The sequence below is a fragment of the Podarcis pityusensis genome (assembly GCF_964106645.2).
Source record: "Podarcis pityusensis genome assembly, chromosome: 7".
Lineage (NCBI taxonomy): Eukaryota > Metazoa > Chordata > Lepidosauria > Squamata > Lacertidae > Podarcis > Podarcis pityusensis.
In genome coordinates, this window is record NC_138031.1 from 18499858 (window position 1) to 18526790 (window position 26933).

Genomic DNA, 26933 nt, shown 5'->3' on the forward strand with positions numbered 1-26933 from the left:
GCTGAGAATCCTAGGGTTATACCAGCAAAATTGAAGTGGATTGTCAGATGTATTTGAACTGGCACTCTGCCGTTCTGGGCTGCAAGCATCCTTGTAGCTGCTTTCGTTTCCCATATTTTCGTGATTAATTCCATTTGAATATAAACTGATTCATCATTTAGGGGAGAAAATAAGTTTTCATGCCACTTTATTGTTTCTCTGACATCGTTTTTGCCAGAGGCCATTTGGATGTCACAACAGAGACTATTTTCTCTTGAGTGGGATCATCTTCTTTAAAAAGGCAGAGAAACAGAGATCTGGATACCTCACCATTCAACAATGGGACTCAAGATTGTAGCCTGTTTTCATTTCATTCTTATAATGGTTACAAAAATCTACAGTGACAGAAACCAGGCTCAAACCAGAAGTACATCTGACTGTTGTTAAAAAGAGGGCTTTTTACATTTTGTGCATGTGTGTGTGTATATACATAGAGGGAAATGTGACAGAAGGAAAACAGCCAGAAAAAAGGAAAATATTGATAGAAAGAAGAGGGTCTTATTGACCAAATATAGTATATACTGAATTACAGGGCAGTAGGGTATATACATAGATCAACTTGATTTATCTATCACAACAGCTCTGCAAGGCTGGTTATGTGAAGTGACATATAGAAGTTTCCCCAAGGACATATGATGATTTGAACCCATCACCCTGGTTGTCATTTGGTATTCTAACTGGTTATCTGTGGTGTTTGTATAGCTTCAAGTTAGCCTCTACAAATCACTTTCTCTTTCCTCCTTGAAGTTGAGGTGGGTGTCTTTCAGTGCAGACTTTGGGGCTGAGAGCATCCTCACTTTATATGCAATTTCTCTAGGAGTTGGTGTTTGTCATGGAAGGCTTAGAGGACAAACTAGCTGGGAAGTTAGTTAAGAACTTTGCCGGTCTCTCAAAGGAAAAGAACAGCAACAGGAAACTCCTGTCTCCTTTTTTAACTGGCAACCATGCACAAAATGCAGTTGTTGAAAGAAGATGTGCCTTTAGGGGTGAGCCTAAAAGTGCAACCCCAATCCCCCACATTTTACATGCTTACGCCCTACACATGGGTAACATGTCAACAGGGCTCAAATCTCAAAGCACATAACTGATGGGAGTTCCATTCATTCCTTGGGACTCCCGTTTCTAAGCCAAATAAACATGAACATTTAAATAATTCAAGATGCTGTCTAGGATGTGAGGGCGATCTGGCTGCGACATCTGTCACCCCATTGATCGCCAGGGTTGATTCGGCTGATCTGGCTGGCTAGGCGGGTGTCCCCTTCCTCCCTCACCGCTCCATGTGCGTCCCTCCCGAAGCTGCGCGCTCGGTGGAAGAGGACGACCATCCCAGATAGAAGGAGTGTACCGTTCTTCGGTCAAGGGTATACGATAGCTGCGCTCCCCTGCTAGAACCTCCAAACAAGCTCAAGATGCTGTTTAAAAAAACATTATATGTGTGTGGTAACTCAATTTCAACCACATCCTTTTGCAACCCTTGTTTTCTCAAATGCTTACATGATAAGCGTGAAGCAAAATATATAAAAATTATAAAAACACGTACTTAGAAAATGATTCATTATGTCTCTAATTTGCCCATCATTCAAAGCACTCTCTGAGAAACAATGTACTGCTGAGTTCCAAGAAAAGAAAGCTATTAAGGCATACTGTTGGATAACAGCGAGAGTCCCTACGCCTCCTTCACCTTCCATTAATGAATTATGAAAGACCCAGACCAAAATTGGGAAAAGCATTGAGAAGAATGAAAGCAGATGGCAACACCGGCTTGCTTCCATCTCTTACCCCAGCAATCTGCAAAAGGACTGGGTATCAGAGTATCTCAGACCTCAGGAGGCAATTGGCAAGCAGGAACTTCAGCTGATCTCATATGGCATGGTGTTTTTTTCTCTCCCTGTGCCACTCTATTAAAAGTGCATGTTAGCAAAGTTTGTTTATTCACATCATACAGAGGTACCTTGGCCCTGGAGGAGTGTGATGTGTGGTGCGACCTTCTCTACCTGTTCTTTCAACATGTTGAGGGGATTGTGTGAACTCCCCTGGAGCTGGTGAATCTTTTTCATTCTGAGGCTACATTCCCTTCTGGGCAACTTTCCAGGGGCCACATAGCACTGGAAAGCAGGGCCAAAGGCAGAAGTGGACAAACCAAGAAATGTGAATTTATATCTAGGCTGGCTTCGACACCCACCCACCCACACTCCTCTCTGTCATATATCCAGACAAGCAAGAATCGTTACCAGAGTTCAAGGTCACATTCTAGTTGGGCAAAACTATCCAAGATGGATGCAAGCAGGATGAAGAAGGGAGTATGTGCTTAAGACCCCTAAGCTCGAGATTTGCATCCCTTCCCTTGAGAGATTGCCAATCTGAATATATATTGCTAAGAGAACTTAAACAAAGGTAGTAGAAGGAAATGCACAATAGCCTGATGGGTTGGCTTCAAGGTTTCACAAAAGACCTGTAATTTAACAGCTAAACTTCTACAACAGGTAAACTAGAACATGTACCTGCAAATAAAAATGATTCTTTTTATTTTTAAAAGTCTATAAAAGCAGAGACATCACCTTGCCAACAAAGGTCCATATGGTTAAAGTTATGGTTTTCCCAGTAGTGATGTATGGAAGTGAGAGCTGGTCCATAAAGAAGGCTGATCTCGGAAGAATTGATGCTTTTGAATTATGGTGCTGGAGGAGACTCTTGAGAGTCCCATGGACTGCAAGAAGATCAAACGTATCCATTCTTAAGGAAATCAGCCCTGAGTGCTCACTGGAAAGACTGATTGTGAAGCTGAGACTCCAATACTTTGGCCACCTCATGAGAAAAGAAAACTCCCTGGAAAAGACCCTGATGTTGGGAAAGATGGAGGGCACAAGGAGAAGGGAATGACAGAGGACGAGATGGTTGGATGGTGTTCTCGAGGCTACCAGCATGAGTTTGACCAAGCTACGGGACGCGGTGGAGGACAGGGATGTCTGGCATGCTCTGGTCCATGGGGTCATGAAGAGTCAGACATGACTAAACAACAAATAACAAATTTTGGGATATCAATGCACAATGGGATTTTGAGACACTGAAAAAAAGCCAATGTCCCTACCCTGCCTTTCTGGCCCTCTGAGAGAAGCTCCTAATGTCATTAACTGGAAACAGAAGTTGTTTATTGCCCAACAGCAAATTTGCATTTGTCAAGTTTGCACCGTTGACAGGTGTGCTTCCAGGGAACTGCTGTTTGCCATATCCACAGTTGACATTTGAGGTACACACCTTATCTTCTGAAAGTGTGTGAAAGGTCTTTACAAAGATACCAAATGACTTTTTTTTTTAAAAAAAGTTTAATTTCTCATGGGTATTTTGTACCCCTATAGAGCAATCAACTACCGTATTTTTCGCTCTATAACACGCACCCAACCATAACACGCACGTAGCTTTTAGAGGAGGAAAATCTGTAGGCATGCCACCCGTAGGCATTCCCTCCATAACACACACAGCCATTTCCCCTTACTTTCTAGGAGGAAAAAAGTGAGTGCTGTGGTGCAAAAAATACGGTATTTATTTCCTTACTTCATTTTCTCAAGGCACAAGAGAAGTGCCCAAGACTGAGCAGATGAAAGAGCCCTTGGGTTGTTGTAATTTGCTGTTGTACCGGTGCAGCAAAACACCATTGAAATGCAGGTGCTCAGCACAGTGAAATAGCTGTGTACAAGGCCTGAAACAACCAACCAACCAAACACACTCAAGGTTTCTTTTATTCCCTTGCTTACGGATGTTTAAAATGCTGCCTTTTCTACCTCTTTGCTTTCCCCAATACAAACACATGAAGCTGCTTACACTGTGTCCGGCCACTGACCTAAATTGCACACTGCTATTTGCTGCAGCTGGTGAGAGCTAAGCATCTTCTGAGGCAGGGATGCCCATCCATTGAAGATCTGTTTGGCTGGTCATGCCAGGAGCCTGTTAGAACCTTCAGCAGGAAAAGTCCTCCCAAACCCATCTGACTAAATTGCCCCAGCCACTCTGGGAGGTTTCCAGCAGATGCAAAATCGTGATGAAACATTAAACATTAAAAACTTCCCTATACAGGACTGCCTTCAGATGTCTTCTAAAAGTTGTAGAGTTACTTATCTCCTTGACATCTGATGGGAAGGTGTTCAATAGGGTGGGCACCACTACTGAGAAGGCCCTCTGCCTGGTTCCTGTAACTTCGCTTCTTGCAGTGAGGGAACTTCCAGAAGGCCCTCAGTGCTAGACCTCAGCGTCTAGACTGAATGTTGGGGGTGGAGATGCTCCTTCAGGTATAAAGAGCCAAGGCCATTTAGGGCTTTAAAGGTCATCACCAATACTTTGAATTGTGCTTGGAAATGTACTGGGTGCCAATGTAGGTCTTTCAGGACCGGTGTTAGTATATGGTCCCGGCGGCCGCTCCTAGTCACCTGTCTACCTGCCACATTCTAGAATACAACTCCCATCATGCCCAGCTGGAATGGACAATAGTAAACAAAGTTTTATTGGAGGGCACCAGGTTGGGGGATACTGTTCTAAGCTCTTTCCTTCCTGGTAACCCCTGCATCAACTCCCAAATAAGTTTTATTTGCCCATGCTCAAGTTTAACCCCTGTCCCTGTTTGCCACTAGGTTTCAGACACTGAGAAAATGCATCTACTGTGATCTAAACCCAGGACAGACAATGAAACTCTATTTGGATAACCAAGCTTCAGAGTACCAAGTACATCTTTAATAGTTTTTTGAATATCTGCAAGTAACTTTCCACAGATGGTGTGGCATAGCGTTCATCATAATATTCCAATAGGAAGGTGACAAAGACATGGGTAATTATGATAATGGGAAGTATTAATAGTGAATCAATCAGAAAGGTCAGATGTTGGTTGCCAAGAATAAATGGATTCAGCAGTTCTCTGGTGGACAAGCAGAAGTAGATTGTGATCCAACAGTCAAACACACACACACACACACACACACACACACACTTCCAAACAAAAAAATCTTCTAAACAACCACCTTCCAATTTGCTAGCAAGCACCACAGAGCAAATTTACATCTCAATCATAAACACATTTACTCGGAAGAGGCCACACTAATCACTTGATATGAAATAACTTGCATGTAGGTATGCTTATTTATTTTATTTATTTTATTTAGTTCCTGTACTTTTACTCCACTTGTCACACTTCCCCATGAGGTGTACATCAGTTAAAAGAGAATGAAAGAGAAAGGCCCTGCCATCAGGCTCACAAGATGAAACCTGAACAGGAAAACATCATGTTGCGTGTTCCAGTGGCATTATCTAAAAACCTTCTGTTCCCATTAAGGTGTTTCTATGTTAGTTCCATAGATGCTGACTTGGAGTTTAGAAAACGATTAGACATTGGTGGATGCAGATCAAACCTGGCAAAACATTGTGAAAATCTCAGATTCAGATCAGATTTGGAAGTGTCCCTTTAGTTCTGTTAAAATATGCAAGTCAATGATAAGATGACTTTCTCTCTCCTAGGGAGAAATTGACCCCCACCCACCCACGATCCCTAGGGCAACAGTGTGTGGTGTGTGTGTGTGTGTGTGAAAGAGAGAGAGAGAGAGAGAGATTTTCCCCACCCCAGTCTTTCCTGAATATCCATGCTCTTTTTTCCACCACTCCTCCCCACATAGAAGAGTCTGCCGGACATTATTAACATTTCTTGGTGTAATTAGGCCTTTGACATGGCTTGATGCAATATTGAGGAATGTGTATGAATTTTCTTGCTGGAGGAGAAGGGACTTCCAGGATCTTTGCTCTAAAGCTTTTATGATAAAAAGGCAAGCTCTCTTTTTTCACAAATCATTTTTATTTGATTTTAGAAATATAAATTAATAAGCATACCAAATACACATCCATGTAGAGAGATTACTCTGAATCTCGGGACTTCCTCTCATCCCCTCCAGGGGTCATGTTGTCAACATTTTAAACTGCGTATTATTTTGTAATCTATATTTTATGTCTATCCATATTGTCCATAGTATTTGTTACATTATAAGTGAGATTAAAATCCTGCTAATGTTTTTATTTGCTTGCGGTGGTCTCCTAAATAAATCATATACTTTTCCCATTCCTTCTTGAATTTCTTGTCTTCTTGGTCAAGAAGTTTTCCAGTCAGTTTTGCCATTTCATAATAGTCTAACAGCTTAGCTTGCCATTCCTCTCTGGTAGGGACTCTTCTTTCCATCTCTTGGCTAGTAGCATCTGTGCTGCTATTGTCACATACATAAAGAGTCTTTTCTGTTCCTTTGGAGAAAGCCTCTCCTCCTTGCAGAGGGGAGGAATTGTGAGCAGGAGCCATTTCCTGCGTTGGCAGGGGGCGTTTTGGCCCCTGCCCAGCCATCCCGACTGCTGCGCCATGCCCCCAGGTAGCCAGCCAACCAGGTGGAGGCTTGGGGGCGGGGTTTTGCTGCTCAAACACGGCCGCGGCAGCGCTTCCCATCCGTTGTGCTGCTGCCTTTTGTCAGATCACCCACCCACCCTCCCACTAGTTCATTGCTTGGTTCTTGACATTGCTATAGACCTGTGGTTGGTCACCTTGGTTGGCCAAGGGGCCTGGTAGGAATTTTTATCCAACTGGCAAATTGGCACCGGCCACTTGGTTTTTCGCCTACCTCGTAGCAAATCGTCACAACTTTTGGGTATTGGCGGTTAGGCATTGGAATGTGTTTGTGTATTGGAGGGCAGGGTGTGGCCATCGCCTACCCCTCCTCTTTATGGATATTCCGGTAAAGGAATCCGGCGATCGTGAATCCTGTCCGACACCCTTGCTAGTGGCTAGGGCCATAGCATGACCCCTGGTGACATCAGGGGGAGCTTTCAGTTGTATTTGCATCAACAGGCTCCTCCCACTGGTGGTTAACCCTTGATAGACTCACCCCTCCTTGAGGGGGTGGAGTCACGTGCTGTGGTTTATCCAGTGCCTAAGCCAATACCTCTCACATGCTGTAATCAATAAAGTTGCGGCCTTTTTTAGCCCATTAACCTTATATACCGTGTCCATGTGTCTTTCTTATCCTCAAGCGGGTGGCGGGTCCTTGAATCACAAAGGCAAGCCCTTTGACAACTGAAGCAACTTTCCAAGACAATCTGAGTACTAGCTAGAATGGGGGAGGTGGCAAACAAATGGAAAGGAAGCTGGAATAGGCACGGAGAACAACACCCAAGTTTTTGCAGACTAACACAATGCTATATCTCAAAATATTGTCTAGCTTCTGAGGAAATTCCATCTTTGAATATAATGTTTAGGACCTGAGAACTTTTGTCACAAGAGCTTCTAAAATGTCATACAAATAAGACTTTGAAGAAAAGTCTTAGCAACATCTGGCTCCAGAAGAGCTGCAGTATAATCCTAGCAGATAACATAGTATCTCCTGGGCTCAGCGGAGGTTGGTGAATCAAAATTGCACCATATACACACTATGACATATTCTGTACAATGAACACACACATTTGGCCCTCAGTCAGAGCTTCCTGCTGGTTTTGAGAGATAGCACTATCACTTGCCTGTATTCTGACATCGAGCTTGGTTCCTGCACATAGATGGAGACGCTTAAATGATCAGAATCATAACTTATCATGTTGGACCTTTTTGCCTTGAAACACCATTCCCAGTCCTTCTTGATGTCTACCAGCAAAGAGATGAGTGCATGCCTCATGAGTCACCTGATGAGCAGATGAGCTGGCCCAACCCACTCCTGGCCTGATGGGGAGACTTGTGAAGTCTAAGGCTTGAAACAGCACAGTCATCAAGAGAGCTCATTGTCACACATCTTCATTTTCTATTGCTATCCTTAGTAATCAAGACCCTGACAAGTTGGGTTTTTAAGTAGCTGTCCATTTGTCATCTCAACCTTTATTTAGAACTCTGGAGAGTATTTAATCATGGTGATTGACTTAATGGCCCTTGCCAAGTCATTTGTATCCTTGACCTGTACCCAGGGGATCAATAGGCTTTTTGGTCATGCCAAAAGCAAAATGACAACAAATGCATCTGCCAAGTGTTGTAGAAAGATGCTTCGTGCCAGAATTTGCACCCAAAATCTCATAAGCAAAGATTGCTGGAGAAAAGCAAGAATATGAGAAATGTTCAAATGTCACGTGATGCATATACTCAAGGCTACACCGACAGACAAATAGAATGAAAGAAAAAATATTTAGTTTATTTTATTAATGTCTTGCAATCAAATGACAAACTCTTGATAAATTTATATGCACCCTTCTTTCATAAGGCCACACAATAAAAAGAATAAAAATACAAGTTTTGACCAATTAAATAAATACAGTAGCTTTCTGACACCAAATAAACTACATAAATCAGTCAGCTCCAAAATGCTACTGCTACAAAAGTTGTTCATGTATAATGTATATACTGTGTGTGTGTAAAATCTTCTATAAGCCCTGATAACATATAATAAAAGGCCAGAATCATCTCATCAACCCAGATGCAGAGGATTAATCAAGAGTTTAGGACAAGTGCAAGTAGATAAATAGGTACCACTGTGGCGGGAAGGTAAACAGCATGTCCATGCTCTCTGGTTTCTGTCACAGTGTTCCATTGCCACAGAAGTAATTTAGTCATGCTGCCCACATGACCCAGAAAGCTGTCTGTGAACAAACACTGGCTCCCTCCTCCTGAAAGCAAGATGAGCACCGCAACTCTATAGTCACCTTTGATTGGACTTAACCGTCCAGGGGTCTTTTACCTTTACCTTACATTACCTTTGGCCTCTCCCATAGAAATATTCGAGGGGGCTGGGCCCCCCAAAGTTGATGGGCATTGCCATTCAAATGGTGTGTGTCGTGTTATGTGATTGATTATGTGGGCAGGGCTTCCCCGTTTTATTTAAGTTGGCACTCCAGATCTTCCAGTAGCCCCAACAGGTCCAGTGGGTACCAGCTGTCAGATTGTTACTGAACGTTTCCCTCTCACATACTATACAAAATCTCACGCACCAAGGTAGACCTACATTCTGTGCCCAAGCACAACAGTGACTGCCGAATAAGCACAACAGTCAGCAAACCCTGAAGACAGCATTGTGCTCTCTTTCAGGTACACACAGTTGCCTTTTATCTTGTTCACGATCCATTTCATCGCTCGTCGCGCAAGTCAAGGAGGACGCATGAGCCATGAACGTGTGTTTTTATTTTTATTTTCCACCACGGGACACATCGGCTTCCCGCAATCACTTTTCACTCATTGTGCTCTCTGAGAGACAGCTTGCATGCAAAAGAGACCTTGATCATTGTTAAATAACCGCAGCAAAAAATAAACAATAAAATAAAATGTTGCTTTCTCTGTAGCGTGAACACACGTCCCGTCCCCCCCCCCCCCGCCACTCGCACCCGCCCAGAGAGGCATCCCCGGCCATACAAATGCTAGAAAGAAGCCGGTGGTTCTTCGTCAGCCGGTAGATGGCAGAAGTGCTCTTTCTCTGCCTATCCTTAACCCTTGCGAGCCGAATTTGACTGATGCTTTGCATTTTGCGAGTCCGCCCCCCCAACCGCCCGTCCCCCCCCCCGCCCCGCCATCCTTTCCACAATCTCTCTCTTCTCTCTCCTTTCCCTCTATTTACATATTTTGTTGGCCACTTGCAAAATTAAGACTACCGCTCCTCGGATCTTGGGACCTAGTTTTCTGGAAGGTGGAGAAAGGGGGCGTGGAAATAAAGGGGCAAATGCGGGTGTGTGGGGAGATAAGGGAGCCGAAAGCAAAAGCAGCCTTGTGGGGAAAGGGCAGCCAAGAGGCGCGAGGCTTTATTTGTGTGTTTGCGCGCTGCGTAATTCACGCTGAGCCGCTTCGTCCCGCGCGCCCGTTTGCGCGCCGCGAGGCTTCTTTGCGCTCAGTTTCTTAAAACCCCATGCCCGACGTCTCCCGGAGGAACCTGCAAACTCCAAAAGCAACCAACATATGGGCTTGTGAATGGGGGTGGGGCGAAAGAAAAGGTGTCTACAGGAGCTGGCTCTTCCGCTCGTGTGCACGTGTGCGCGCGCGTGTGAATGCGCGCGTGCCGTTCGCGCAGTTACGCGTCGTGCGCTTCCACCAGGCTCGAACGCTTTGCGAGGCTGGCATCCTTCTGCAAAGCCCCGGCGCCTGCTTGCTCTTCGCTGTCGAAAAAGAGAGAAAGAGAAAGAGAGATGGAGAAGCAGCTGAATTAAGCTCCTGCTTGTTTGTTTCCTCGGGACTATTGTGGTTTGGTTTGGTTTGGTTTGGTTTGGTTTATATATATATAGAAAAGCAACAACCAGATGATTCTTTCTGACGACCAGCTTTTTTCCCTAAGCCAAAACAACAAAAAACATCAACAAGCATTCTCCCTTTAAAAAAAAAAAATCATCTGAAAGAGCGGGGAGAGAGAGAGAGAGAGAGAGGAGGAGAGGAAAGACGAAACGGAGCCTCAATAGCCACCGAGCGGCTGTGGAGAGTTTGGAGGCTAAAGCCCGCGCGTCTGGTCAATTTCGAGGCGCGCCTGGTCGATTTCGAAGCGCGCCGCAGCTCCTGAGATTTTTATAATATATATTGTATTGCTATTTTATTTTTTATCAGCAGAAGGGGGCGGCTAGTGTTGGCCAGGCGCTCCAGGCAGCCCCGGGCTGCCTAGCATAGCTGAGCTGGCGGCAGGCGAGGAGCGGAGGCCCCCTTCCCTCGAGCTCGCCTGCGCCGAGAGCCTCGCTGCCCCCGTCGGAGAGATGGTTGAGTCCTCCTCGTCAAGGTTGCTGTGGTATCCCAGAAACACTGTTCACTCGGAGCTGTGACCGCGCACCATCAATACACACACACACACCTCACACAGCTCCGCGCAAACTCCGCCACTGCGCCTTGGACCGAGGCAGGGGAGGAGGAGGAGGAGGAGGAAGAAGAGGAAGGAGAGAAGGAGGGAGGGGGGCGCGACGAAGGCGAGCGGGCAGGCAGCTCCGGATCCGGGGAGGAAGCTCGCTCCGCTCCTCGCCGAAGAAGAACATGCAAAGGGTCTGCTGCTGCTGCTGCAAAGGGGCCACCTGGCCGAGCCAAGCCGCCGCCGCCGCAGATCTGGGGCGAAGGGGATGTAGGAGATGCAGCCGCCCGGACTTGTGCATCTGGGGCAAGATCATGGGGATTAAAAGTGGATTTACCTTGGGGAACCTCGTCTTTTTCTGGATGCTCTCCTGTGTGAAAGGTAAGGGGCGCGGGGCAAAAAAAAAGGGGGGGAGGAAAGGAGCCCCCTTTTTGCCAATCACCACCATCGATCGCCCAGTGAAGGGAAGAGAGGGGGTATTGAAATATATAAATAATCGTCGGTGGGGGGTTTGAGGAGAGAGAACTGTGTTTTTGCCAAGAAGGAGGTGTGTGTGTGTGTGTGTTGTGTGTGTGTGGTTATAGCTTTGTCCTTTCTCAAGGTTTCCCCATGATTACACTGATGGTTAGTCTTATGAATGTGGCTTTCTTGCTGGGGGTTGATGTTGCTGCTTTGCAAAATAAATGATCTCTGGAGAAAGCGAGGTGAGGGAGGAGGGGAGGGAGGAGGGGGTTGGGGTGTTTTATATATATATATATATATATATATATATATATATATATATATATACCAGGCTCCCTCATCTGCGATAGGAAATGCAATTTGCTTGCCAAGGCTGGCGTTCAATGCAGTGACTGAAACTGGTGCCCAATAAATATTCTTGCAGTATGCTCAATCAGAGACGTGAGTTGGGTCCTACAGCCTCTTAAACGAGTGGATATTCCGACAGAATTACCGCTGGAGGATTCCTCTCCCCCTCTTTTTTTCCTTTTGCCTTGAGACTATTTTTTAGGAAAAGGGGGGGGGGAGCGACAAATATACAGAGTGAAGGAGATTACTTGATGTTCTTGCTTTTTTCCCTTCTTCTTCTTCTTTTTTAAAAATGTGGTTTCCTTCTAGACAAACAAACAGATTTTGGCTGAGAAGCATACAGACAGATGTGTACCCATTTGCCTTGAATGAGGTTCTTTTCCTTAATGCCGATAAAGACCCATTTCATAAGGAAAGTTGAGAGAGAGATTGATAAGGAAGACAGAAGGACTTTAGCCAACCATGACTATAGCTTGGCGTTTTGAAGGACTCAGCTTTATTATTCATTATTTAAAAAACAAAACAAAACCATAAAGCATCTTTGTGGGCAAGATCTGTCATGGAGTGCAAAGATTTAGCCTTTCCCCCTCCTCATTTTGATTTAATGAATGGAGGTGGGGTGCAGAAGGTTCTTGGGGTAAGCTTTTGGGAGATATAGCAGAAGGGCTAGGCGTGAGAAGGGAGAATGGCATCCCATAAATTAGACTAGAATGGATGAATCGGTACTTTGGAGAGAGGCATGCTTTCAAATTGGGGGATCCTGATACAACCATTGCATGGCTAGAGGCAGATAGTGTATCTATTCTTTGGAAATCCTTCTTGCAAGGAATGCATGCATCTCCCCCACTGAGAGAGAGAGAGAGAGAGAGAGAGAGAGAGAGATGAGGCTCCTTGGGAGTTTGAGGAATCTTCAGTTTAGAGTCTTCCATTCCCACTGGACAGTTTGGCTTGTTCTTTTCGGTTGAAAAGGAGCTTGCTTTCCCCCCTCTTCTCTTCTCCTCTCCTCTCCTCTCCCCACCCCCGAAATTGAGCTGGGTCTTTTTTATGAAACACTTGATTGTCTTGATTCGCAGCTGGTTCAGTCCCCATTTGCATGGAGGGAGGGGTGAAGGGGAGGAAGGACCAGGATCATTCAGGGTTGCCTAGGGCTGCTGATGCTGGGGGGTAAGGGATTTACCTCATCCCCCTCCCTCCCCGCTCCAGCCTAGGCTGGGGAGGGAACATGCCTGGAATTTTAATGCACCTTCTAATTACAGAAAGCTTGTCCGGGTTTGTGGCCGTTGACGCAATCTGCTCCTCCACCATCCTTTGCCCAATTTCTTCTTCTTCCGAGAAATGGTTCAGTAGGGAGATCGAAGGACCATTTATTTAGAAGGGGTGGGTGGGTTGATGTGTGTATGCGTGAATGTAGGTGTGTTGGGCTGATAGGGGGGGAAAAACCCTAATTGATAAACATTCTCCTATCTCTTTTGCCCTCCCATTTCCCTGTGCGTGACTTGCTTGCTTGAATAATACACAACAGAGATACACAACCCGTGTGTGATCTCTGGGGGCTGGGAGGAAATGCACACACTTCAGAGGATGGATATTCTGCTTAAATGGATGACACAGAGGAAGACCTGCCTTGTAACTATGGGTCGCATGGAGGCAGCATCCTACAGAAATTAATAGCACAGGTGGTTTTTCTGGTCTGTACTGCTAAGATATATATGCACACCAATGCCAGGGAGCGATGGTTGGTGAGCAATTTTCAGGCACTTGTTGAACCAAAGTGACAGCTTTGGGAGAAGGTGGGGAGGGGAAATACCACTGGACGCTGCACCTGTTCAGTGGCAAACACAGGGCAGGTTTGCATATGCACAGTCATCACTTGATGACTGCCACCTCAAGGGATGACTGGCAATGTGTGAATAAGACATCACAAATCCCGTACCACAGACAGTCAGGAACGAACGCGTCACATGGTGTCAAACATCACGCTTTTCAATGGACTCATTTCACTTCCTACATGGGAAGTTCTCCTTCACTGAGTAATGAGAAATCGTGTGAGGTGCATGAGTGCGTATTTATGAGTCCATGTGCAGCCTAGGTGGAGTCCTTTGTGGGATTACACCACCTCAAAGGAGATGGGGTGAGAAGGTTTTTGAAAATAGTCTTGAAAATGAAGTACAGAATGAAAGTTTGAAGGAACTGCTACTTCGAATTGACAGGTGGTGATGGTGGGAATATTTTGGTGTAATTAAGCAGAGGGCAAAGAAACAAGGGGAGCAATTGGTTAGCACATCCAGTGAAAAGGACAAGCAGCAATAGGTTTAGGCTACAGGGAAGCACATATATCTGCTACTACTAGCACTACTAGCAGTAGTAGCAGCAGCAGCAGCAGCAGGAGCAGTGTGAACAGTGATGCAGCTTGGTGATTTTAGACCCGGACAGGCAGCATGCTGGAGCGAGGCTTTAGATGTCCTTGTGTATTACATCAGTTTGTGAAGCACACAAAATTTATTTTATTTGTCCACCCTACCATTGCATGCTTCCGTATACCTGAGCAACAAAGAAACTTGAAGCGGTTAGCCAAACCATATATATATATATATATATATATATATATATATATATATATCTACAAGAATGAAATGTAGGTTGCTTCTGCTGCCCTGGATGCTAAACAGAAATGCATTAACCTTGTTATAAGCACATTTTTTTTGTGACAGAAAAGAATCAAGTATATTCTAAAGTCAGAATGATACAGTGAGTCTCTGTAGCCACATATGTGCACAGCCAGCCATCTTCTGACTTTAATTTTTTTTTTTTTTGAAATAAGAAAGAAGGGATGTGGTGGTGACCAGAATGAGTCTCGTTGGGCCCTGGAATGTCCATGCCAGCCCAGGCACTGATGCTGGGCCTGTTTGCCTTTTCCTCCACCACCCACTGCTTTCTGAGTGGTCAGTGTGGAGCTACCTCAGCTTTGGAGCTTTGGGCTTCAGCCCTGAGGTCCAGCTTTAGTTTCATTTCAGTGGGGTTGACTACCTAGTAAGGAAGCATAAGATTGCAGTATGATTTCAATTCATTATACCATTAATTTTTGAAGCAGAGTTCAATTCTTCACAAAAGAATAATGGTCAAGAGGCAGTCAGATAATGGTGCCAGGCTTTAATGAATGAAAGGTAGGGCAAAGCTGTGTGGCTGTAGAAAGGCTTTGTTAAATTAAGTAAATGGGTCCAACTCTGGTGTAGCTGTGACATGTGACTTTTTGATCCCATCCAACCATGTGCCTTCTGAGTCCCATCCAGACACTGGCTTAAAATTCACTGTGTATATTTTTGTTGGCTTCAGCAGGAAGCAGATGGGACCCTAAAGGGTGCCCCCACAAGCACCTTATACTGTTTTGCTGGACCGTGCATGGATATGACTATTAAACATGGTTCTTTAGGCATGCCATCCCAACCCATTGCAGCTGTGATTGAATTCTTTGTCTAGCCTTTGACGTACAGTCCCTGCAGTCAGAAAAAGATGACCTTTCATAAGTTTGATTTATGTACTTATTATGCAAAGAGGGTCTTCACCTACCTTTTGTGTTCCCTGATAATATAGGACATTGGAAAGGGAGACTGGACATTTAAAACTGAAGGAGGTGAAGCAAAGAGGACTCCAAAGGCCTGAGCTTCATCATGTGGTTCCCCCCCATAACCTTCTGCTTCCCTTCTACCTTGTTGGTCACGTCTATGGTCCCAATGAGCCCTCAATGGTCCCATTGGAACCAAAGTTCCATTTTAGAACAAATGATTTACATGCGGAAAAATCTAGTTCAATCTTTAGCATCTCCAGCTAATAAGATATCAGATACTAGGGGGAGGTCCACTTGAGAAGTTTGTGAGCTACTGGTCTCCAGAAAGTGCAGAGTTAGATGGACCAATATTCTGGCTGAGTATAGGGTTGCATCTTGGATTCAGTCTGCAAAAGTGATCTCATATTACAGATGGGAAACCTGCGGCCTTCCAAAAACTGTGAGACTTGTTTCCATCAGCCCTAGCTAGCATAACTTTAAAAGAGGATTAGACAAATTCATAGAGGATAAGGCTATATTGCCTACCAGCCATAATGGCTACGCTCTGCCTCCATGGATGAAGGCAGTATCTTTCTGAATTCCAGTTGCTTAAAACTACAGGAGAGGGGAGTGCTCTTGTGCTTGGGTCCTACTAGTGGGATTCCTGCAGTCATCGGGTTGGCTACTGTGATAGCAGGAGGCTGGACTAGACGGACCATTGGCCTGATCTAGCAGGCTCATCTTATGTCCTTATGTTAGAATGGCCAATGGTCACATATGACAGACGTTCCAGTCGAGTAATGTTTGGGTGTCCACCACCTTGCCCATATGTATATTCGTCAAACTAGAAACATCTTCTTTCTGACTGAACTGAATGAAATGTCTTTTAACATGGTCACTGCATCCTACAAGCTGAGCTGAAGAAAGTGGCAGATCTCTGCACTGCAGGCTAAATCTGGTTTAATAGTTCTGTATCCTTTTTCAGGGACTCTTAGCAGCTGCAGTTCTGTGTGACCAAAGCTAAGGATCTCTAAGCAGCAGAGATAGCAGTGGAGCATTCTGCTCTTAATCTCAGGGTCATGGATTTGAGCCTCATGTTGGGCAAAAGATTCCATCTTTGCAGGGGGTTGGACTAGATGACCCTCATGCTCCCTTCCAACTCTACAATTCTATGATTCTAAAAGAAATTTCCAAGATTCCTTTGGAAATACCCTGACAGCTAAAGTGATGCAAAACCAATTCACTTTGTAGTGAAGATCTGTCCCAGTTCAGTTTTGAGAATACTAGTGTGTGGGATTTGCTATTTATGAATCTTTATTTCAGCTGGACTCTCATGTCTCCACAATTATCATTCCAAGCCTTTAGTTTTCCCAATTGGTAATAATGGTGATGTTTGGCGGCTGAAGATCCCAAATCCTTGTTAATTGTATTTCCTTCAAATGATGTGGCATTTGGGGGTGCCATCAAATCCATCAACTTCATGATAATGGCTTGGAGCGCCACTGAATGGTTTTTAGACCATGATTTTAACAAGTAGGAATCAATAACATTTAACAGTGGTGATGAAGTCTGTGTTTGCGGTTGGCCTTTATTGGTTGGCCTAAGCTCTAAAGCCTTAACACACTCCACAGGAGGATACTAGAAGAATTTTTCTGTGTGTCTATGGAAAGGTAGACATAACTACACAATGATATAGACAGTTCTGTATGCATATTTTATATCTCTCTTCATTGCCTTCAAGACTGCATTGCTTCAGCCCTGCTTCAATGGCATGACAGTGAGAAGGGCTGTTACCCAAAAATGTCAATCAGTGTGGGTGCAAGAAGATTAAAAAGAATATTAGATATGTCAGAAATGGTAAGAAAAGGGGGGAGAACATTGCAAGTGAATCACAGTATAGAGAAGGGGCAAACGAGCTTGCAAAATAGATATTCTTGTCCTTCAACAAATAAAATAAAATCTTTCAGGAGAAGGCTTATGCAGGCAACCTTTCCTGTCTGTCTATACTCCAAGAGGGGCATGGATGCTCCCCAAATAATGTCTGGGAGCTCAGTATTACTGAATTCCTATTCATGATGTGGGAGACTCTGTCTCTGCTATCAGTGTATGGTTATTTTCACCTGCCTTACAGAAGTTCCAGCACTGAGAGCCTTCATATGGGAACTGCTTCCAGGATTTTGTAAGAGTGATCCAGTTGCATAGTAGAACTTTTGGGTATTGACATTTAAGGTGGATTGAAGCACTCTGTTACTGTACAGTGGTACCTCGGGTTACATACTCTTCAGGTTACATACGCTTCAGGTTACAGACTCCGCTAACCCAGAAATATTACCTCGGGTTAAGAACTTTGCTTCAGGATGAGAACAGAAATCGTGCAATGGCAGTGCAGTGGCAGCAGGAGGCCCCATTAGCTAAAGTGGTGCTTCAGGTTAAGAACAGTTTTAGGTTAAGAACAGACCTCCAGAACGAATTAAGTTCTTAACCCGAGGTACCACTGTAGTGCAATGAATCTACTTTTTATTAAAAAGAAAAGAAAAGCACAGTCTTCTTGCATTTGGAAAATGACAGGGAAATGCATTGTAAAGTGTGGAATGAATGAATGACTAATGGGAAAACCCCACAAGCAAATCAGGACAAACACTCATTGTCGTATAACTGCCCAATAAATAAATCAGAATAAATGCTCAATAAAGACTTGATATAATCCAATCTCCATGCAAGCTTTGTGCAAGCAACTCAGTATGGAAGCTCAATAAACAGGTCATTGGCAGGGTCCTATGTGTTTGCTATCAGAGGTTGGCTGTTTCTACCTGCCTTGCCTGACTCCACAACCCTGAGAGCTTCCATAAGGGAGCTTTGGTGGAGGGGATTGTCTGACATTTTAGGTTGTGGTATAAAATATAGGGGGGTTGCTAGGTCCTAATGATATCAGCTTTGGATATGAAGTAATTTGATATTGTTACTTGACATTTATACTCATGAAATGTCGACGCATGTTACATTTGCTGTTGTTTATTTGTGTGTGTGTTTTGTTGCAATTATCCTATACTTTTTGCCATGCATAAGTATTTTCAATAAAAAAATGTAAACCACATTGCACACATACAGTAAATGCATTGACTATGACTATGTGCCTATGCACATGTTATGAAAAACCACTAGAGCATATGATTGGTTAGGAATACTTCCAACTGAACTATGAAGAAGTATCTTATAATTTAATCCTACTCAGTATGCGAAAGAGAATGGGTGAATCAGGACTGTGAGGGTTAGGCAGAGGATGACATTTCCCCCAGGTGCTTTTCAACCAAGGAGGAGATGTCGTCACAAGGTGTCATCACAATGTAGCATAATCCTAACAGGTCTGTGATGTCGGATTGAAGTTAAATGGCTTCTAGCTGTATAGGTTTTAAAGCTATAAATATATTAAGATTAAGGATTAGGATTAAAAAAGTTAAAAGAATGGAAAAATTGGTTTCAAATAGGTAAAAATCTAATGTCATAATATATTAAGATTAAGGATTGGGATTAAAAAGGAGGGAAAGAAATTGCTGGATTAACAACTGGAATTGGAATACAAAAGAGGGAGGTATGAGGAAGTCCGGGAAACAAGTAAATGTAAAAGAAGTTATGAAAAGACGGAATTGTTTTTAACTGTTTTTTTTCTTTTTTAATCTTTTTTGTATTTTGCATTTTGTATCTTCTATTGTGTATTTTTCTTTTTTCTTTTCAAATTTCTCTTGTTTATTAATGTGATTTTATATTTTCTGAAACTTTAATAAATATTAATTAAAAAAAAAATCCTAACAGGTCTGAATGAAATATTTCACATGGAATTGCCAGTGATTACATTTATGAGTCATTGCTTGTGTGTAGGATAGAGGTAATTTTACTATATGGTCACTGTAACTCAGTTGGTGCTTAAAATCTCTTTTTGGGGTTTTTTGTGATTGTTGGGATATTTTTAATAAAAAAAAAAATTCAGAAGTCCTTTGAGTCCTATCCATGTCCTCTTTTTAGAAACAATTGAGTCGTCAAATTATTTTAGTCTCTCAGGTTCCTTTTGATTGGAGCCACTGAGACTCCTTTAGAGTCATGCGCCCTACTAGGAGTTTATTTTCAAAGTTACTATGCCAGGGACATTTCAGTTTCTCCCCATTGAGAACAAGAAACATCTAATAAAACTTCGAGTAATCAGATGAGACAAGACTGAACTTTCCTTGCCAAAAGAATCCCCATTGTACATTATTGCAGCATCATGTTCCTTGACCATTTTCTGATTCATCAGTTAATGGTATTTGTGCATTACATCTGGTGCTGATTTTAAACATTTCCCTTTAAATGGCACACAGAGAGATACACAGTAAAATAGTGATTTATTTGTGCATTTTCTGAATCCTATCCTTCAATGGCTAGTTGCTATTTCGAGATAAGCTGGGAATGACTGCTTCAGTCTGTTGCCTAAAATGACTGATACTTCCATACTGTTTCCTAGCAAGCCTGGAGACTTGTTACAGTTGTAATGGGACTAATTTCAACCCATGGTGATGTGAACAGGGAAATAATAAAATAGGAGGCCACACAACTCAGAAATCAAATTGCCACGTATGTGGTGAAAGATATGGCATCAATACGTATTTTTCAATAATTTATAGGGACCAAAATTACTTCTAACTGCTCAGTCCATGAAACAAAGACTTCAAATTAAATGAACACAGATACCACCACCCTATAGATCTTAATGAGCGAATTGTTTAAGCACCATGGACAGCAGATCCTTTGTTACTGCTTGAGCCTGGACATCAGGCAGTGTTTGCCTTGAAAAATTTATTTAGTCTTTTGAAATGAAAACCAACTCAAGTAATGTTTGACATCCATTTCACCAAAGTAGCCTTCCCTCAAAAAGTGTGCTAGGACTTCTGCACTGCTGAGTATAACATTTGTGATTCTGGTTTCAGGGAAGCACATAAGTTCACTAAGTAAGCACTGCTGCTCTGCAACCATCAGGCAGTCCCAAGAGGCACATACAAGCCCCATTTAAAAAGGATGGAGGTAACAGAACAGCAGTAGGTGCAGTCAAGAGCCATTAAACTTGAGTGGAGCTATGCTGTTGACTTTGGTGATCTACGGATTGTACATAGCTTGGTAAAGAAAGCATATAGCTGGCAATTAGAAACTATTATGCATTCCTATATCATGCACCTAAGCATGTAGAGAGAGGCTTATTAAATTTAATGCAATGGAAATAAAATAATGAAAACTTCATTTAATGTCTATAGGGCCACAGAGAGCCTGCACTTCTTTAAAAATTCTTGGCAGGACATGAGCAGTATTACTGCCAGATTCCCACCTGTTTTCTTTTTTTAAAAAAAATGTTTTTGATTTTAAAAATGGTTCTGCAATAAAATGTCCTGTAGTAAGTAATGAAGCTGCTGTACTGTGAAGCTCCTTTAAGGCTTGTATTGAAACTGTTTCCAAGTTTAATTAAATTAATGGAATTCATTTCTTTTTCATATGAGCTCAAAGTGCCTGGAAAGGGGAATCTTGTAACAATATCAAGGAAAAAGCCTTAAAAAATGAATGGAGAGGAAAGGCTGAAGTGTTTTTGGGCCTATTCTTGTCAAAGCCCAGGGTGAACAAAATATTCACATTGTACAATACAACCATCCCATAATAGTCTTTGAGTCCATGTGAAGCATTTACCTGGGATAGGGAAAGTTTTAGAGGCAAATCTCCATTCAGCCTTGAGAGTTAAAAATGTTCAAATGCTCAGTTTCAGTACTTGGGAACATCACTGGGCCTTGGGGGGTCCGTTGACTCATATGAGCTGTGTATGTGCCCTTCATAACCAACATTATTTCCCTGTGGCTAGAGAAATGGCAGGAGATCAGTAGGAGAAGGCAAGCTAGCAAGGAATCTTTCCCATTATTAATGATCTCCTAGAGCAAAGGTAACTGCCTTCTACATAGTCAATTCCTTAGTGCACCCCATTCAGTATTGTCTACAGAGTACTGGCAGTGGCTCTTTGGAGTTTCAGACAAGAGACTTTCCCAGCCCTTACCTGGAGATGCCAGGGTTGAACCTGGAACTTTCTGGATGTATCTGCTCTGCCACTGAGATTCAATCTCTGATACTGCATCAACACACTGCAGGGGGCCAGAAGAAACTACTCCCAAATGCCCCGAGGAACCATATTTTTCTGTGTATAAAACATTTTTATTATTATTAAAAAATGTAAAAAAAATGGGGGTCATCTTATACACAGATAGTGCAGGGGAGGACAGGCAATTGGTGGCAGCTGTGAGCAGGAGATTGTCAGCAGTGATTGGGTGGGTGATTGGTGGCTGTGGCAAGGCCTGCTGGTGATTGGCTGCTGCTGCGGCAATTGGGCGGGCAATTGGTGACTGTGGCAAGGCCTGCTGGAAATTGGCTGCTGCAGCAATTGGACAGGTGATTGGCAGTGGCTGGTGGCTGACGACTGGTGGCTTCGGCGAGGTGTGTGATTGGTGGCAGCGGTCAGGCAGATGAGCGATTGGCAGCAACCCCCCTCCAAAAAAAGCTTAACAACTTTGGGCAACCTCCCCCCATTTCCTTAATTTGAGGTCCCCAAATTATACAGGCATGTTATATACAGAAAAATATGGTATATTGCATGGATTTTAATTTCCCTACATGTGCTCTGTTCACAGGTCCTATGCATTATAGTGATGTTGTGGTTAGAGTGTTAAACTAAGGCTGTGGAGACCCATGGGAATCAAATCCCCATGCTGCTTTAAAACCCACATAGAGGCTTTAAGCCAGTCTGTTCAACCCTACCTCACAGGGTTATTGTGAGAATAAAATATTGCTGAAGAGAATCAGCATTATTGATCGCCTTAGAGAAAGATATTGGTTCACCTGCCCAATGCACCTCTTTCTTCTTTAGAGAGCACAGTGGAAAAGGAATGGCGACTGGTGTAAGTAGTTGAACTTTTCCCATGGACTGTAGTGGAGCTGAGATCTCACACAGCCGTGTACATGACTTATTAACATGGTTGGCAACTAGACAACTTCGCCAGGGCAAAGGGTCTGGGTCTGGGTGACAGCAAAGATGAAACATTTTCCTCTATGGCCTGCACAATGGACACTGGTTTGTGTGTGTGTGTGTGTGTGTGTGTGTGTGTGTGTTGTAGCATTTATGTCTCCCTTTGACTCCACAAGCTAAATCCAAAAGAGGTGCAGCCATTCATAATATAACAGGGGTTGTTTCCAATAAGTTGCCCTGTTTGTGCAACGGCTTCTGCTTGTGCAATGGAACTCTCTTCCCACTGCACCATCATCTGTTCTGGGAGTATCCGCAACCCTCTGGAGAAACTTTGGGAAAGGGTGCAGAGGATACATGGGGAGAGGCGAGGAAGGGGAAGTTCCATTTTACAAGCAGAAGTTCCATTGGAACATGTTTTGCTACAGGGGCTTATTAGAAAGTGTTATGGACTTCCCATCACCTATATGATGAAGATCCATTGCCATTCAGCTTTCATCTCCCAACACAACCCTTCAGTTAGGGCAGCAGGGTTATTTATGGTGCTCAGTCCTTGCCTGGTCTCAATATGAACATGGGAGTTGCATGGCAATGTCAGGTTCTTTTGCTCTACAATTGCTGAAAGGCATTCTGAAATGGTTAAGCCAACTCAGAGCTGGCCCTACCAGTAGACAGAGTGAGGAAGGCAGCAGATGTTTGTGGGTCGTAAGGAGCACTGAGCTCAATCTGCCACACATATTGCCCTGTGCTCCCAAAGCTAGTCTGCTGCCCTCAGGCAGTGTTGAAGTAATTCCCTACTGTCATCTGTTCACCAATAGCCCTATTTCCACTATATGGTTCCAAGCATCATCATACCACTTTTAACAGTCACAACATCCCCCAAAGAATCATGGGAACTGTTGTTGATTAAGGTTGCTAACAGTTGTTAGGAGGTGCCTATTCTCCTCACGGACCTACAATTCCCAGAGTTCTCTGGAGAAAGGGATTGATTGTTAACCCACTTTGAGAATTGTAGCTCTTTGAGTAGAGCAGAGGTCTCCGAACAACTCTCAGTACCCTTAACCAACTACAATTCCCAGGATTCTACAATTCCCAGTGACTCTTTGAAGTGGTATGAAGATGCTTTAAATGTATAGTGCAGATGGGGCCAAAATGTCTTAGGCCATCCCTGCTATTCATAAATTCTTTTTCTCCCCATTTCAACAACAAAGTATGAGCTCTCTGTAATTGCTACACATTATTTTGTTAACACAAATTCAGACTAATTGCATCGTGATGCATTTATGACAGTAATGGTGGTGGGAGGAGGAATATAAAAAGGAATGAGATCAGTTTTTATTATTAAGCACTTACAGATAGTTGTACCTTGATGGAGAATTTGGCAGAATCCCATGGCAATGGCGGGGAACGGCAGTGGCGGGGGGAGGGGGAGATCCTAGAAGTTTAAGGTTTCTGGCTCATCTCTAAATCAGAAGCAGCTGAACAGATTTAAATATTTTGTGTAAACAAATTTGCATCCAGGCTGGTAATCTGTGTGCCAGCTTTCCGTCTGACATTTTCTGAAATGATGGAAATACTAAGCCCCCAATGCTAAATGGAATTCATAATAGAAATGCTGACAGACCGTAATTACCTGTATTGTGATTCTGCTGAATGATTCTCTGTCTATCTCATCTTTTATGTTGAAGTGCAACATATAAATCCTAAGTATGGGGAAAATTTATGGTGAGAACATTATATATCGATGTATCATAGCAGTGCAATGGTCTAAAGGTCTTGTTCAAAGTGGACAGTTAGCAACAATGAAATGCATAGTCCTGAAACATATCTGCATATTTCATAGTATTAGCTATGGGACAGCTTGCTTTTATGGGGACATCACCTCTCCTGATGAAAGAAGATAACTAAGTTGTTTTCTTTCCAGTTGGTGGAATTTAATAGAGTGGAGTCAGTGGAATTGCTTGGAGAGTAGGATATTTTTTAAAAAGAGGGAAATCATTTTTACTTAGTAGTCACAATTCAAGCTGTATTGGTCTCCACTAGTACCAAACCTCTTTGGATGTGTCTTGCAATAGCCCTGTAATGATTCCCCTTGATTCCCTGTTACAAGTGGGGCTTTTTTTCAGCTGGAACTCAGTTCTTGTACCTCTTAGGTGCCATTATAAGAGAACAAAGGGAGAGTTCATGGTGAGTTCCGGCACCTATTTTTCTATACTATCGTTGTATACTACTTTGACAGTTAAAGGCAGTATGGTTCTGTATACTAGTTGCTGGGAATCAAGAGTGGGAGATTACTATTATATTCATGGATAGCCTTCATTATTTCTTTTGGTCAACATTATCATCTCACTTTAGTTTGATGAAAAAGGGAAAAATAAAGGTGGCTACCATCAGTTTAGTAATGGCACTTCACTCTGCTTCTCCAGATGACCTCACATTGTGTTTTCAGAAGAAGTAGTTAAGGACTGTATCCATTCCCAGGTTCTAGGCCATAATAGCCCTTCATTTTGCTACACCACTGAAGTGTTTTCTGCTTTCAACCATATCCTGTACACAGATGTTGGGAAGATTTAATTTTTTTGAAAGGTAGTAAAGAAAATGATGGAATAAATAAAATGAACAGTTGCTGGGCAGCCTGATGCTACCCATGTTCATACAAGTTGGCAAGTGTGACAAACAGTTATCCCTTTTTTAAAAAGTAGATGGATGACCACAATACACACACACACACACACACACACACACACCCTTTATTTAGCAAACATTGTTTTCTGATCATGAAATCATGAGTGGAGAAGTATCATTTCCTTTCAAATTTCAGCCATACAGCCAACCCATTTCCCCAGCCACAGAATACCTTGCCTCAAGTGGGGTATCTCACTGCTGCAGTTGTCAAGCTTCAGATGAGATGTAGTTGACCATGTCCGGATATGAGAGATTCACTGGCACTTCTCATATGGCTATTGTTATCTGGCTCATTCTCCTGGCTAAAGTCCAGCTTGGGAAATTGCATTTCTTCCTATCTAAATTCCATAAGCTGCATATGCTGAAGAACATTCATTACTTCCAGTAGTAATCTTCAGAGGGGTGTTGCTTGCCTTCTTAAGTAGCTTTTGTGCTGTTTTCAGGTTCTAGCAGATGGCAGCATTTGAGTTGGGTTGGGAAAGATTGTTTTCATCCCCTGATTGAGGTTATCTGGTAACTGGAAGAGATGAGAGAATGTGGCTTGATTCACTTGCTTGAATTAGGACAAGCTATTTGCCCTGCAGTCAGGTGACAAATAATATGGGGCATTCTGATATTGGGTTTTTCCCATATCACAACTCAGAACCTGCACTAAGAACCAGAGCTTAAAATGTTGAGTGCCAAGGCTGTGTAACTAGCATCTAGACTAGGAAAAGAGTAGAATAGAGATACACAAGGCAAATTTAAACCTCTCATACCAACTGCACTGGTTGCCAGTTCATTTCTGGGACCAATTCAAGGTGCTCATATTAGTATTTAAAGTTCCAAAGAATTAGGCCTCAAATATCTGAAAGGCCACCTCCTCCTTACATACGTATATTCATGGTAGTTCCAATGCCCTCAGAAGTTCAGGGGGTGGTGGCCCAGGAGAGGACATTATCTCCCACAGTTGTGGAATCCTTTCCCCATCTTCATTGTATAGAGTCTTTATTCTGGTTTTTGACACCTGAGATATATGCTTTTAGGGCTGATTCTATTCTTGGGTAGGTAAGAAAGCTAAGGTGCTATTTTTTCATTGTACATCAGTTTCCTGGCCCTGCCAGGTGTGCCCACTTCCCACACTATAAAATGAGCCTCATAGCTGTGCTTATTTGGAAATGCTACCATCTTGACAGCTACAGAGAGCTGTTAGGCTCTCAAAAAAGAGATGGCTGTCATGGAAAATGAAGGAGTGACATGGCTCTAATTTATTTTTTAAAAGAGCTCAACAGAAGGGACCCCTTGTTAGCAAAATCACTTAAGTAACACAGAGTCCAGAGGAAAAATGAACTCTGGTGACACTTTACTGAGGAAACGGAACAGGCCATGTGCATTGCAGGAAGATGTTGAACTAACCAGAGGTAAACTCTCTCAAAACTACACAGCCGATCATGACATGGGTTACCTCAGCGAAGTTCGTGCCATTCTGCTTGGTTGCTAAGCAATCCCTCCACCTTGGTGCCCTTGGTTCAATGACTTACTGATAACAGAATTATCCCTCAAGTTATAAGATGAAAGATTCCTGGTGTTGCACTTTCAACCGCCCCTCGCCCATCTTGAAAATGTAACTGAGGTAAGGAAAGCACCTACTCTTCAGGGGTATTTTGAAAGGGAAAAAACCCCATAATTCCTGAATTGCCACAAAGAGATAGACCAAACAGCCTTTTATTGCAGTCCAGCACTTTAAAAACCACATCAAATATGGGTAGATGAAATGGAGTGTTTCTTTTGACTGCATTTGCAGTTATACAAATCAAAAAGAGTGTATAATCATAATGTTCCCTCACATGGGCCTCACCTCTGTGAGGAGGCTTTCCAATTTATCGAAGGCAACTGGAAGCAAGGCCTCTGATGAATGCAGAACATGTTAGATCCACAGGGAATGTTTGCTGCAACAGTACAGAGTACAAAGGTTTCACGCAGAGTCAAAGACCCTCTGAACGAAAGCCTCTGCTCAGAAGCCTTCCTCCTTTCCTCCACCCCCCTGCCCAGAAATATG

The 26933-nt window shown here is 43.2% G+C and overlaps 1 protein-coding gene across 5 annotated transcripts in view; it reads left to right on the plus strand.

Annotated features, from left to right (window-relative positions):
* The first annotated feature begins 10416 nt into the window (after positions 1-10416).
* CSMD3 (CUB and Sushi multiple domains 3) overlaps positions 10417-26933 on the plus strand; it is a 578955-nt gene continuing 562438 nt past the window's right edge. For 3 of the 5 annotated variants that reach the window (XM_081012461.1, XM_081012462.1, XM_081012463.1), the window contains exon 1: positions 10423-11216. In XM_081012461.1, coding sequence (XP_080868587.1) covers positions 11021-11216 — 196 coding nt within the window. In that variant the 5' untranslated portion in view covers positions 10423-11020. Of the gene's footprint in view, positions 11217-26933 lie in introns of all 5 variants that reach the window. The other 2 variants (XR_013988260.1, XM_081012460.1) reach the window with 2 other exon arrangements.